At 56.4% G+C, this 14,027-nt stretch overlaps 2 protein-coding genes across 9 annotated transcripts in view; one reads left to right on the top strand and one right to left on the bottom strand.

Annotated features, from left to right (window-relative positions):
• The window catches only part of GALNS (galactosamine (N-acetyl)-6-sulfatase), a 40,717-nt gene extending 34,614 nt beyond the window's left edge, over positions 1–6,103 (bottom strand). For 3 of the 4 annotated variants that reach the window (XM_032156190.2, XM_058440361.1, XM_032156189.2), the window contains exon 1: positions 5,885–6,083. In XM_032156190.2, the coding sequence (XP_032012081.1) occupies positions 5,885–6,004 (120 nt within the window). In that variant the 5' untranslated portion in view covers positions 6,005–6,083. Of the gene's footprint in view, positions 1–5,884 lie in introns of all 4 variants that reach the window. The other variant, XM_032156191.2, reaches the window with a different exon arrangement.
• Positions 6,104–6,186: 83 nt separating this feature from the next.
• TRAPPC2L (trafficking protein particle complex subunit 2L) lies at positions 6,187–10,741 on the top strand. 5 transcript variants are annotated; one of them, XM_032156199.2, is made up of 5 exons: positions 6,187–6,311; positions 7,762–7,911; positions 8,795–8,882; positions 9,022–9,101; positions 10,542–10,741. In XM_032156199.2, exons 2-5 carry the CDS (start codon positions 7,769–7,771, stop codon positions 10,588–10,590), a joined length of 360 nt encoding a protein of 119 aa, XP_032012090.1. In that variant the 5' UTR covers positions 6,187–6,311; positions 7,762–7,768; the 3' UTR covers positions 10,591–10,741. The 5 variants fall into 5 exon arrangements, with proteins under 5 accessions (XP_032012090.1, XP_032012089.1, XP_032012088.1 ...); XM_032156198.2 differs by having other exon boundaries at positions 7,739–7,911; positions 10,545–10,741; XM_032156197.2 differs by having other exon boundaries at positions 7,739–7,911.
• Positions 10,742–14,027: the final 3,286 nt, after the last annotated feature.

Below are 14,027 nucleotides of genomic sequence, written 5' to 3'. Positions count from 1 at the left end.
CTCAATTCCCAGGGCTTTTGCCTGGGCTGGCTGTGCGGCCGCCTCTGCCTGGCATGTGCCAAGACTCTTGATGCCCAGGAGGAGGGTGCTGGGCATAAATCGTGGCATCTGCAAAAACAGTGCGGCAAGGTGAGCTGCTCATATCAGCAAACAGCGGGGGGACCTCCTGTTTCCAGACATCAGCCGAGGGCAAAAACTTCCCACACATGGGCCTTCTGACCAGCCGAGGACGACGTCCCACACATGGGCCTTCTGAGGACAGCGTCCCAGGCTGCTGGGCCAACTCTCGTCTGCTGAATCCGTGCTTTATTTATCGGCAGCTTTCTCGGCTATGAAAAGCAGGTGTGGACAGCCTCCCTGCAGGGTGAGCGGGTTACCATGTGAACATCTACAACCCCCACAGGGCACCACGGGTGGGAACCACCTTTCTTCTCTCCCTTAAAAGTCCTAAAAGGGCTGGATACAGTGGCTCAAGTCTGTGATCCCAACACTTTGGGAGGCTGAGGAGGGAGGATCGCTTGAGCTCAGGAATTCAAGACCAACCCGGGTCTCATACACAGACATTGTCACTAAAAAAAACCTTTTTTTTTAATTAGCCGGGCATGGGGATTCCATTCCAAGATGGCCGAACAGGAACAGCTCCAGTTTGCAGCTCCCAGCGTGACTGACGCAGAAGACGGTGATTTCTGCATTTCCAACTGAGGTACCTGGTTCATCCTATTGGGACTGGTTGGACAGTGGGTGCAGCCTATGGAGGGTGAGCTGAAGCAGGGCAGGGCATCGCCTCACCCAGGAAGTGCAAGGGGTCAGGAGATTTCTCTTTCCTAGCCAAGGGAAGCCGTGACAGACTGCACCTGGAAAATCAGGACACTCCTGCCCAAATACTGCGCTTTTCCAACGGTCTTAGCAAATGACACACCAAGAGATTATATCCCGCGCCTGGCTTGGAGGGTCCCACGCCCATGGATCCTTGCTCACTGCTAGGCAGCAGTCTGAGATCCACCTGCGAGGTGGCAGCCTGGCAGGGGGAGGGGCGTCCGCCATTGCTGAGGCTTGAGTAGGTAAACAAAGCGGAGGGGAAGCTCGAACTGGGCAGAGCCCACGGCAGCTCTGCAAAGCCTGCTGCCTCTGTAGACCCCACCTCTGGGGGCAGGGCATAGCTGAACAAAACGCAGCAGAAACTTTTGCAGACGTCCCTGTCTGACAGCTCTGAAGAGAGCAGTGGTTCTCCCAGCACAGTGTTTGAGCTCTGACAACGGACAGACTGCCTCCTCAAGTGGGTCCCTGACCCCCGTTGTAGCCTAACTGGGAGATACTTCCCAGTAGGGGCCGACTGACACCTCTTACAGGCGGATGCCCCTCTGTGACGAAGCTTCCAGAGGAAGGATCAGGCAGCAATATTTACTGGTCTGCAATATTTGCTGTTCTGCAGCCTCCACTGGTGATACCCAAGCAAACAGGGTCTGGAGTGGACATTCAGCAAACTCCAACAGACCTGCAGCTGAGGGACCTGACTCTTAGAAGGAAAATTAACAAACAGAAAGGAATAGCATCAACATCAACAAAAACGACATCCACACCAAACCTCATCTGTAGGCCACCAGCATCAAAGACCAAAGGCAGATAGAACCACAAAGAATGGGAGAAACCAGAGCAGAAAAGCTGAAAAGTCTAAAAACCAGAGCACCTCTTCTCCTCCAAAGGATCGCAGCTCCTCGCCAGCAATGGAACAAAGCTAGACAGAGAATGACTTTGACGAGCTGACAGAAGTAGGCTTCAGAAGGCCAATAAGAACAAACTTCCCCAAGCCAGAGGAAGATGCTTCAATCCATGGCAATGAAGCTAAAAACCTTGAAAAAAGATTAGACAAATGGCTAACTAGAATAAACAGTGTAGAGAAGACCTTAGATGACCTGATGGAGCTGAAAACCGTGGCACGAGAACTATGTGACGCATGCACAAGCTTCAGTAGCTGATTCGATCAAGTGGAAGAAAGGGTATCAGTGATTGAAGATCAAATTAATTAGCCGAGCATGGTGATGGGCGGCTATAATCCCAGCTATTCAGGAGGCTGAGGCAGGAAAATTGCTTGAGCCCAGTAGTTTGAGGCTCCAGTGAGTTGTGATCGAGCTACCGCACTCCAGCCTGGGTGACAGAGCCAGACCTTGTCTTAAAAAAAAGTCCTGGCTGGGTGCGGTGGGTCACGCCTGTAATCCCAGCACTTTGGGAGGCTGAGGCAGGCAGATCACCTGAGGTCAGGAGTTCGAGGCCAGACTAGCCAATATGGTGAAACCCCGTCTCCACTAAAAATACAAAAATTAGCTGGGCACAGTGGTGGGAGCCTGTAGTCCCAGCTACTCGGAGGCTGAGGCAGGAGAATTTCTTGAACTTGGGAGACGGAGGTTGCAGTGAGCTGAGATCACACCACTGCAATCCAGCCTGGGTGACAGAGTGAGACTCCATCTCAAAAAAAAAAAAAAAAAAAAAAGGGCCTAAAAGCCCCCAAATGATTGTCCATGTTCAGTGAGCACAGCTGTGAGCCATGGATCAGTATCCTTGAGAATTTCCGAGTTTTAAGAAATGCAAAGTTTCCATTCCTACTGGTTGCTATGGGATTATTAAGATGAGCAGGCCAGTGCTTGTCTGTTTCAAACGAGGGGCGCTGAGCAGCCCTCCCCCGACTCTGGTGGCTCGGCAAGGCTGCTGTGACAACAGGAGCTGGCCTGGGCGGCCCTGACTCTCCACTTCCTCTGTGGTCAGGGCTGACCCTCCTTAACCCTATTTTCCAACTAAGGAGCAGAGATACAGAGTGCTGCTGACTCTGGGAGGCAGGAGCTGTGTGTGGGCCGGAGTGGAACTTGTCACTGGGTCTCACCTGTCTCCAAGGCCCCAGAAGCCCTGGAGAGCAGAGCGGGACACGCAAGTTTCCTCGCTCACGCAGCAGGTGCCCAGCGTGCGGCGAAGCCAGGCTGCGCTGGAACGTGCGTCAGTGAAAGGCCAGGGTAGGGCCGTCCTGGGGAGTGCAGGTGGACCTGCCCTTGCCCTGGCCGGCTCAGCTCCCCCTGGACAGGTGGGGGCTCCTGCCAGCTGCTCTCACCCTTGAGTCCCAGCTTCCCATTCTGGTCCCGACTCTGGGGGCAGTGGTTCTCTCCCCAGTCAGTGTGACCAGTTGGAGAGTGGCTTCTGGCCATGAGGGCTGCAATAAGCTAGTTTTGGGTACACCCCTTTTCTGAAACTGCACTTGCTTAGATGAAAGGGGGGTCCAGGCCCCCCACTGCCCAGCCACAGAGGACTGGATAGGGAGAGACTGGGCTGGAGGCAGCCGGTCCACGGAGGGCCATGCTCCAAAATCTGAACTTGAGACACGCACACTCGTCCTCAAGTGGTGCCGGGCCCAGGGCTGTGGGTCACCAAGCCATCCCATGTCATGCCAGAGCCCGAATGACCTGTTGCAGGTTCAGACACCAGTGCCCTGGCAGAAACAACTGGTCTGCAGTCCAGGAAGAGGTGTGGACAGGGCTGCGGAGGAAGCCCCGGACTCCGAGGAGAGAAGACAGCCTGTGAGGACCCCTTGCACCCTGGGCCACGTCAGGGCACCTCGGGGCTCCACCGCGAGCTTCTGTGGCTCTCACCTGCCAGCATCCCTGCCCCGTCCTGGTAGCTGCACCATGGGCCCTTCAGGGAAGCCCCGCTGTGCTGGGCCCAGGCAGATGAGATGATCAGGGCAGTCTCCCTTCTGGGGTAGGCCCGAGGCTCTGAGGCCTGGCTGGACAGCTCAGCGTGCGCCCCTCCCCCAGTGTGCTTGGCGCAGGGCTGAGACCCACGTCAGGCTCACATGACACAGGGGCAGAGCCAACCTCCCACTGGGTCTGCTGACTGCAGTGGGTGACTTGGAGTGAGGATGTGGCCAGTTCAGAGACAGCAGAGCCACGAAAGGGGAAACTCGCCAGGCGGCCCTGGTCTGTCGAGTCAGAAGGGCCACGAAATTCTCACTTTTGCTTGTCACTTTGACTTCATTTTCTGCTGTCGGCATCAGAAAGTCCTCACAAGTATACCTGCAGGCCAGGACAGAGCTCCTCTGGGGTTCTTTAGGCGTCAGCTGCCAAAGGACCCCACAAGCCACACAGAGGAGGCCACAGAACAGGTGCCCAGGTAGGGGGCGCTTCCCCTGTCACCCTCCCCCACACGTGCCCTGGTGGCCACACCCCACCCCTCCACCCTGCACGCCTGAACCCTTGCTGTCCTATGGAAACACAGGGTGAGACCACATGCAATTCCGTATTTACCAGGAGTCACGTTAGAAAAGCAGAAGTAGGTGAAATACAGACTAACTTTATATTTTATTTAACCCAACATATCCAAAATATTATTTCGACAAGTCTTCAACATAAAAAATTATTCATGAGCTGCCCCGCCTCAGCCCTCTGTCCTCTGAGAAAATCAGGAAAGGCAGAAGCTGAACAGGGAGGCTTCATCTCCAGAGCCCAGCTCACCCAGCGAAGCTATGCTGGCCCCGAGGGAGTTACACAATGAAAAGAAGAACTTCTGAAACAAAGGATCTATACTGTCCCAGAGGAACTTACACAATGAAAAGATGAAATTCTGAAACAAAGTATCTACACTGGCCCAGAGGAACTTAAAAAGTGAAAGGATGAAATTCTGAAGCAAAGTATCTTTAGGAAAGAGATACCACTCAGTGCTGAGAAAGGCCTGCCCACTGCTGTCAGGACACGGACCCTTGGGGGCTGGAGAGCGCGCTCTGGAAAGCAGTCAGTGCACACAAATAGACATATGAGATGGAAAAGCAGCTGCCCAGGACTGTCAGCTGTCACCCTGGGTGGGGAAATTATGGATGGTGTCTGTTATCTTTTCAAGAATATCTTTATGCTAAAAAACCATTAATTTAATAAAATTGTTAAGCTCACTTCACATTTTACATTATTTTTTTTTCACCAAGTCTTCTAAATCTGTGTATTTTACACGACCTAATTCCGACAGCCACGACTGCCCAGCCCTTGCGTGCGGCCTGTGGCCCCCACTGGTCAGCACAGGTGGGTCTGAAGGCCCCTGTCAGGGTCTCTGCTGGTCTGGAGCCAGCACACAGGGGCTGAGCGACATCGACGGCCCAAAACTGTCTGGTACTCGGTGTCGTCCCAGTCCTCACACACAACGTGAGCACAGCGGGACAGGTGTGACCCCCCAGGTGAGGCGGCTGAGGTTCAAGAGTGGAAGTGACCCCCCAGCTTGGAGACACCCCAGGTGTGTCTGGGGTCCTGCACGGTGACCCGTGCCCCAGGCAGACTCATTCCTGAGTCTCCAGGTGGCTCCCACAAGAAGTTAGGGACGGAGGCCTCCAGGCCGGCTCTGTGACCCCTGACCCCGCACCTGCCCACCAGGAGACATTCCAGCCTTTCAGTTCTTCAGACCTCAGCGACACCTGACCTTTGCTCAGCGTTCTCCAGGGAACAGAGACAGCCACCAGGTAAGACTGGAGCCCAGCGGGGGGACCCGGAGGCCCGAGGTGGCGGGAGTGATTCCCAGGGCGACGCAGCTCTCAGGCAGAGCGGCAGGAGCAGCCCCTTCCTCCCTTTGGGGAGGCCACGCTGAGCGACCACATTCCCAAGAGTAGAGAGCGGGAAAGGTCAGACGGGGGAGGCAGGGCCCAGTAGCACGCCGGCCACCCACCTGCGAGGGAGGACGCTGTCCCGGTCATGCTGCACAGTGGCAGCGCGTGTGGCGACCGCTGACCGCCGAGACCCCACGCCTGGATCCCGCGGCCACTCCCCGCGGGGCCTCCCCCCACCCCGCAAGGGGATACCCCCCCTTCCCCTCCTCCCCGCGCGGGACCTCCCCCCACCTTTCCCCGCACCCCGCCCGCACTCACGTCGTCCATGAGCAGGAGCAGGATGTTGGGGGGCTGCGGGGCGCCCGAGGCCCCCATCCCCGCGGCGCTGAGCACCAGCAACAGCCGCCACCACCTCGTCGCTGCGACAACCGCCGCCATGGCAACCACGGGAGCCGCGGAGCCCGGGCCAGCGAGCAGACCTAGCGAACGTCCGCCGGCCCTTCCGGCTGGGCTGCGGGGCGGGGCCTGGACGGCCACGTGACCAGCGGGGCGGGGCCAGAGTCCGCGGAGGGACGGGAGGCGGGGCCTGGACCTACTCGTGACCAGCGGGGCGGGGCCTGAGCCAGCTGCGTGACTGGCGGGGCGGGGCTTGGGAGGCCGCGTGACCAGCGGCGGGTCACGTGATGCGGTGCCTGGCGCCGGGCCTCCCAAGATGGCGGTGTGCATCGCGGTGATCGCCAAGGAGGTGCGTACGCGCGGCGTGGGGCGTCCGGGCCCGCACCATCCTCGCCTCTCCGCTTTCTTTCCCCTTCTTCCCTGGGCCTAGAAGGCACCTTAGGAAATGGGACCTGGAGGAGGCCTTCCCCGAGCTCCAGCGGTCAGGGGCTTCGCGGTGGACGAGCCGCCAGGCACACCCTGAGACCCCAGTTCCGCGCTCGCCCGTCCCGCTGCTGAACGCACCCCTCGACGCCCCAGGTCTCCTCCCCGCCAGGACCCACCAGAAACCTAGGTGGTCCGGGGCACTGCCTCCGTCCTCCGTCCTCAGCAGGTTCTGCCCGTTCTCCCGTCCAGCGCTGGTTCCCCGCGGACGGCGGCCCCGGCCCTCCTGCCAGTCTCCCCGGAGCCGAGATAAAAACAAATCGGATCCTGTCACGCCTCTGCCTGAGACCTCTGCAGTGGCTTCTCGTTGCCTTAGGATGGTGTCTGAATAACCTGGTCTGAGATCCTTTCCCCCCCATAACCCTTGGCACCCTCCGCTCCAACCAAACAATTCTGCAGCTCCCTGGACATGCTGTGCCCTCTTACCTCTGAGCCTTTGCACGCGGAACACCTCTCCCCAGCTCCCATCCTCTTTACTGGCCCATATATATTTCAACTGGAAAGCATTTTCTGAAGGCTAAGACTGAGCTGGGTGGCTGTCCACCCTCCTGCTGCACGGAGCCTTCATTTCCTAGCCAGGGTCTCCCCTGAGACCGGACTCGAGGCCGCTCCCTGCTGCGCGGTGGCTGCTGCTAACTCATGGGCTTCCCTCTTGGCCACAGATGATCATTTGCTTGTTTGTGGGTTTATTGACTAGGTATCACTCCCCACGAGGGTAGCGAGGACTCTTGTTCACTGTATTTCTGCAGGACCTAGTGCTGAACAGACAGGGTAAATGGCGGTGTGTGAAAGCCCAAGAAAGAAGCTGTTAATGCTGGTCTTACAATGGTCAGAAATGCAGAGATGAAGGGAATTTGAGCTGCGTCTTGAAGGGTTTAGTAAAAGGGTCGCTGTCAAGGTGAAGAAAAGCCAGTATTTAGGGTGCTGTATTTGGGTGACCCATGCAGAGTTAGAGGTGGGCTGAGGCAGAGTGGCCTCCAGGAGAAGGTGAGAGGCCTGCCCAGGTGCCAGGCTCGATCGGCAGGCTGTGCTCAGGCCCATTTTTCTGATTCATTTTTTCTTTTCTGCCCACCTTACTGCTGCTGCTTTGCAAACAACACGTAAGTCTCCTTAGGTCAGATGGGATCCCCCGAAGGCAGTGCCCACTGCGGCATGGAGAATGAAGCGGTGGGCCTTAGAGAAGGGGAATGCATTCCCCAGGTGGCTGCAGGTCATGGCTCTGCAGCATAGTTCGGAGCTGGTGTGCGCTGGGTGGAGTCGTGTCCTTTCAGTGGCCGTCATCCTTTCTTGCAGAATTACCCACTGTATATTCGCAGCACCCCTATGGAGAACGAGCTGAAGTTCCACTACATGGTGCACACGTCTCTGGACGTAGTGGATGAGAAGATCTCCGCGATGGGGAAGGCCCTGGTCGACCAGAGGGAGCTGTACCTGGGCCTGCTCTACCCCACGGAGGACTACAAGGTGTATCTTTCAGGGCAGGGGGTGTGTCAGGGAGGACCTACAATTGCAAGATGTACTTTAGGATCAGATAACTTGAAACCTTTGAGAAGAAAAAAAAAAAGAGGTGAGAGTTTTTAGCCAGCCAGGGAATTAGGGAAGCCTGAGGTGAGTGAAGGCCTCTAACTCTTCTCTCTCTTTTATTGGAAGAGTCATTTGGGAAAAGCAAGGCTAGAATTCCCTGTAGGATGTTTTGGTTTGCATGTGTCCGTTGTCTGGTTTGCAGAGGAACTGGGACACTTCTGCTTTGTACCTGCAAGGATTTCTTTCTGTGCTTTTCAAGGGGAGCCACCACCTTTGAGCAGGGGATAACAGTTTCCTTTATTTTATTAGGCCTTGCCTCGTACGTCACTAGACACTCTCGTCTAGTCCCTTGGGACAAATCACTTGAGGCCATGGAGTTCAAAGACCTTCCCAAAAGCAGTAATGTAGCTTGTCCATGGTGACATCTGCTAGTAGCCACTATTTTACAGGATAATGTGGTCTCTAGAGACGGGATCGGCCTTGTTTATGAAGCCTCTGGTTTTGCAGTTAACTTTCCGGGCCAGGCATTGATTCATAAAGAGGGTGAGGTGTTCCAGACAGACAGACTCACAGTCTAGGTGGTTCGGCTCCTGGAGTGTGAACTGGGTAAGGCTTGGCTGCCTGCTCTTTGCTTCTCCTGCAAACACCAGACGTCGCCCTAGCAAAGTATTTAGGCTTGCACCCAGCACGGCCACTGCAGGACCAGCCCAGCCTGGGCATTTCCTGTGATTCAAGGTTGCCACGTTTCTCCAAAGTGAGGGCCCGCAGAGGGCCCTCCGCCGGCAGTCCCTGTGTTACGAGTGCCTTCCCTAACCAACTGTGCAGATACGGCTACGTCACCAACTCCAAGGTGAAGTTTGTCATGGTGGTGGATTCCTCCAACACAGCCCTTCGAGACAACGAAATTCGCAGCGTAAGTCGGGGTTGGAAGGCCATGCCCGAGTGGGCGTTTTGTTTTTCCTTTTTAATTTGCTTTGAAATGCTGAGAAACCAAAAATCTTGCACTGGCTGTGTGTACGTGGCAAGGTCACGGTTTGCTGGGTCTTTTTCAGATGTTCCGGAAGCTACACAACTCCTATACGGACGTTATGTGCAACCCCTTCTACAACCCGGGGGACCGCATCCAGTCCAGGTGGGCCCTACTTTCTGTGTCTCGCCGCCTTCTTTCTGTAGGACCTGCCTTGCCATTTTGGTTGCCAAAATGCAACCATTTGGAGAATAAGGGAGGAAAGGTCTTTTTAAGCTATGAGCACCATCCCCCTAGGGCAGAGGTTTTAAAGCCACAAAGCCCTGTTTCTCCACACCAACTCTTAAACAGAGATCTCCAGCGCATAAAGTGGATAGAGTGTGTGTGGTGCGGGGAGCAGAGCTTGCCCATTTGGCTTCCCAGGTGTGCCCAGTGGGTACCTGGGGCACCTGCAGGACTCAGGGCCAAGCACATGGGCAGTGGCTTTGAGGGATCACACATCTTGCAGCTACCTGATCTTTTATGTTGAATTTGAACAGTCGGGAACCTGCTTTGCAGGCATCTTCCGGGTAGTCCACAAAGTCAACAGATTTAACTTTGGAACATCATGAGGGAAATGTGGGGTCCACGCCCACACTCCAGACTTGCTTCCAGTGAGTCCCCAGTTCTAAGACATCATTCCTTGTGGTTGGCAGGCAAGAGGACGCCGCAGTGACCCAAGCCAGGCCCTTCCCTCCACCAGGACACTGTCTCGGGGCCATCCTGGTCCCAGGTGGGAGCAGGCAGGCGAATGTCCACGCAGACTTGCCTCCTGGGCTGCCCAGGGCCGCCCTTGCCACACCACCGCCTGTGGGCCATCTGGGCGCTGAGGCAAGAGACTGGGGACGCGAGCTGTTCCGGTATAATAGAATATAAAACAAGAATAGTTACACCACATATAGATCTTAGATATGATTATATATGAATATCATTAATCATTAGTTGGTAGTAATTACTCTTTATTCCAATATTATAATAATCTTCACTTTATAATCATAACCTAGGAAAAACCAGGCCATACAGAGATAGGAGATGAGGGGACATAGTGAGGTGTGACCAGAAGACAAGAGTGCGAGCCTTCTGTTATGCCTGGACAGGGCCACCAGAGGGCTCCTTGGTCTAGCAGTAACGCCAGCGTCTGGGAAGACGCCCATTGCCAGGCGGACGGTCTCTAGCAGTGGCGAAAAGTGTCAAGGAACAACACCCGCTACTTAGCGGGTATAACTATTCTTGTTTTATATTATACTGGAACAGTTCGTGTTCTCGGTCTCTTGCCTCGGCGCCTGGGTGGCTTGCCGCCCACACCGCCCTGCCTGCCCACACTGCTCCCTCCTCCACCCCTTCCTGGGGCCTTGGGAGGCTGCACGGGGAACTTGGAGGCAGCCGATGGGATCTCAGTGCCCTGTGGGGCGGGAGTCCTGTCCTGGCCTCTCAGCAGAATTCACATTTCTGGACCCTGGAGAAGGCCCCAAGGGTCCTATGGACGGAGCCATGCTGCCCGGCCTGTCTCTGTGAGCAGAGGGGTGGAGGGCCTGGCTTTCCTCTGAGTGGGTCTGTTTCTCTTAGCAGGGCCTTTGATAACATGGTGACGTCGATGATGATACAGGTGTGCTGAGTGAGCTGTGCTGCCAGCCATCACAGAGGAGCCCGCACACGACTGTGGTGGGGCCGTTGGTCTGTTCCCGTCACCTCTTCCTGAATGGGACACCCGGGGCTTTCAGGGCAGGCAGCTGTGCATGTTCTCTCAACTAAAGGTCTTGTGAGATAAGATTTGGCTTTTTCCTCCCGTGTCAGCCAAGGATTTAACTAAGAATAATTCAACTAAGGACTTTCAGGGGTGTGGGCAGAGGTTTGGGATCAGATGTCGCAGGTAGCCTGTCCCCAGTTGTCCTGAAGGGGCAGAAGCAGGGGCACCTGGAGCCAAGAGTTCCTGAGCCTGCAGGACCTGTGACCATGTGGGTCACCCATTGGCTGAACAGGTGGGCTGGTCTGGAGGGGGCGGTGTCCTGAGCCAAGAACCAGCCTAGGATCTAGGGGCAAAAGGGGAGCCAGCGTGCCTTCCCACAGGGGAGGGCCCTCCTCTTTCTGGACTTGGCCTCCATTCTTTGCATCTGGCCCAACGTCTGGATTCATCCTGGCCTTAAAAGGAGCCCTTGTGAAGCCTGGGAAGCCTCGCGGCCCTGCGGCGTTGGCTCAGCTGCAGCCCTGGTCCTAAACCCTGGAGCGCAGACTTGAGGCGCCCCTTCCTGCCTGTTGGTGCTGAGGGGTTTGGGTGCTGTGTCACTTGATGACATGGCTGACTACCACCCAGGGCAGTGGCTGAGCCCATAGTGGCGTCAGTACCGCCATCGTCCTTGGGGTCCAGTAGTCAAGGCTCAGCCCGCTGAGGAGACCCCCCCGGAGTTGGTTCCAGCACTGGTCCAGGACTGGAGAGTTTCTCTAGGACCTTGAGGACCCCAGAAGTCCCTGCAGCAGGAAAGGCTGTGAGGGGGGGTCAGCCTGGGGCAGGACACAGGGAGGGGAACTTTCTCGATACATATTTGCCTTTTCATCCCATCCAGCAAATACAGTGTTAATTTTATAAATTATAGAAGAAAAAATCAGCAAGGAGTGTGTGAAAACTGCATGCCCCAGGCCTCCCCTGCCCCAGGGTGAATTGGAAGTCCTGGAATGGGCCGAGGCACACCAGGCAGCTGATCTGGGTGCATGTGAGCCACAGGCCACCCTCACAAGGTTAAATCTTTTTTTTTTTTTTTTTTTTGAGATGGAGTCTTGCTCTGTCGCCCAGGCTGGAGTGCAGTGGCGCGATCTCGGCTCACTGCAAGCTCCGCCTCCCGGGTTCACGCCATTCTCCTGCCTCAGCCTCTCCGAGTAGCTGGGACTACAGGCGCCCGCCACCATGCCCGGCTAATTTTTTGTATTTTTAATAGAGACGGGGTTTCACCGTGGTCTCGATCTCCTGACCTCGTGATCTGCCCGCCTCGGCCTCCCAAAGTGCTGGGATTACAAGCGTGAGCCACCGCGCCCGGCCACAAGGTTAAATCTTTAACAAGAGTCTCATGTTTGTTAGGAGAAGGTGGGACCCCAGCCCAAGCACCTCCCCACTGCAGCCTGGCAGGAAATCTTTGCCTTTTAGTGGGGATCACTCCTGCCTGAGTCCTGGCCATGGGGGGACTCTGCAAGTTGCTAACCCAGTGTCCATTCTCTTTCCTCCCTACTAACAGAACCCCGATGCCTCTGCCCAGTTCCAATAGCGGGCAGACGAGAGCCATGTCCTGGCCTCCCTTGCAGCCCGGGGTGTGCAGCTGTGGCGTGGAGGTGGGTGGTGCTGGGAGAGACTTGCAGGGAAGCTCCTGTGAAGGGGGCCCAGCTGCCACGTGGAGGACCCTCCCCCTTTGCCTTCTTCCTGCCTGGAACATGGATGTGATGGCTGGTGCTGGCATAGCTGTACTGAGAGCATGAGGAAAGAGTCACACCCTAAGGACAGTGGAGGAGAACACGGGAAGGACCCTGGGCCTTTGCTGACGTACCAGCCCCGGACTACTTAAGTTCAGCTTTTTTTAAATGTGAGAAAATAAATGCACCCCTCTCTGGTTTAAGCCACTGATATTTGGGTTTTCTGTTAGGTGCAGCCAGACCCACCTGTAAGAACTTTTTACATGAGGGAGTTTTCACAAGCGTTGTTAGGCAGCATCCCCATTTTAAGCCCAAAGAAACAGAAGTCATCTGCTCACCTCTGATCTGACAGCAGAACTGTCACGTGGCACCTTCGCGCTGTCTCCACCGTGGGGCTGGCCTCACGGAGGGCCACAGCCCGCCTGCCCGCTCCTTCCTTGACCCCAGGTGACTTCTGCTGGACACCACATAGGGCAGCCCCTCCTCCCCTTCAGGCAGCAGCGATACTGCCTCTTCCTTCTCCCGCAGGCCGGGGAAGAGGGGCCTGTTCTTGTTAGTTGCCCACCTGAGCCAGCCAGAGCATCTGCTTTCTCGACGCAGCCACAAAGGCCTCCGCAGGTCCTGGCGCAGGGTCTCATCACCTGTAAGGGCCACGCCGAGGGGTTCCCCCAGCTCTTCCTCCACCTTGGCCTGCTCAGGCCTCAAGTCCACAAGAAAGGAGGGACTCCGCAGGCTCACTCTGCTGTCTCCTTGCAGTGGCCACACAGAAGGCTAAAGATGGACAGGAACTAACCTGCGACATGGGCTAGAATACCACCACGGACCCGACAAACCCATGGGCGTGATACCCACATCAAGGCCAGCAGCAACCCCTCACTGAGGGCCGGACCCTGGGCCTGGGTACTGAGCAGGCAGAGGCTGCCATCTGCAAAGGGCTGTGTGTGCCTCAGGTCCCTCTTGCAGTCCCCAGCGGTGAGCAGTCCGCACCAGGCCCCGCCCTAGACGGCTGGGCAGCTGGACCTCCCTTCTGGGCCACGCCTGGCTCTCACTGACGCTGAGACAGCCCCCTCAAGCCCACCCTGAAGCCAGACTCCCTGGCAAACCAGCAGAGGCCTGGGTAGAGCAGCTCATAGACCACAGTGCCCATGGGCCCCGGAGTGGACCTCAGGCAGATCAGGGCAGATCCTGCAGGGCCGTGGTGGCTCCTTGGTCGAGTATCCTGATAATGAGGCCAGAGAGCTCAGTCTCCAGGGCTCCACTGTAACAGAGCACCACAGGGAGGGGCTTCAAACCACGGGAATGCATTCCCTCCCTGCGCTGGAGGCAGAAGTCTGAAGGCTGGGTGTGGCTAGGGCTGGCTCCTTCTGGAGGCTCTGGGGCGGGTCTGCTCCAGCCTATGTCTGCAGCCACTGCCGGCCCCTGTAATCCTCGGCATTGCTCCAGCCTCTGCCTCTGTCCTCACGCGGTCTTGGAGCGTCTCTTGGTCTCTGTAACCAGTGTGTGGTTGGGTTTAGAGACCACAGGGAACCCAGGACCGTCTCTAGACCTTTTGCTGAATCACATCTGCAAAGACCCTTTCGAGAGAAATCCACATTCACAGGTTCTGGGGATCAGGACATGGACATATTTTGGGGAGCATCATTCACCCCAGTACAG

The sequence above is a fragment of the Hylobates moloch genome, unplaced genomic scaffold (genome assembly GCF_009828535.3).
Source record: "Hylobates moloch isolate HMO894 unplaced genomic scaffold, HMol_V3 SCAFFOLD_6, whole genome shotgun sequence".
In the NCBI taxonomy this organism is placed as follows: Eukaryota; Metazoa; Chordata; class Mammalia; order Primates; family Hylobatidae; genus Hylobates; species Hylobates moloch.
The sequence above is the reverse complement of the archived record's forward strand: the minus strand, read 5'-3'. Positions and strand labels throughout refer to the sequence as shown.

Bases quoted from the DNA above. Each gene is read 5' to 3' on its own strand.
- TRAPPC2L (XM_032156197.2), top strand. From the start codon at position 6,279: ATGGCGGTGTGCATCGCGGTGATCGCCAAGGAG. The intron at 7,912-8,794 runs GTATCTTTCAGG...CCAACTGTGCAG, and splicing joins CCCACGGAGGACTACAAGGT to ATACGGCTACGTCACCAACT. The intron at 8,883-9,021 runs GTAAGTCGGGGT...GGTCTTTTTCAG, and splicing joins GAGACAACGAAATTCGCAGC to ATGTTCCGGAAGCTACACAA.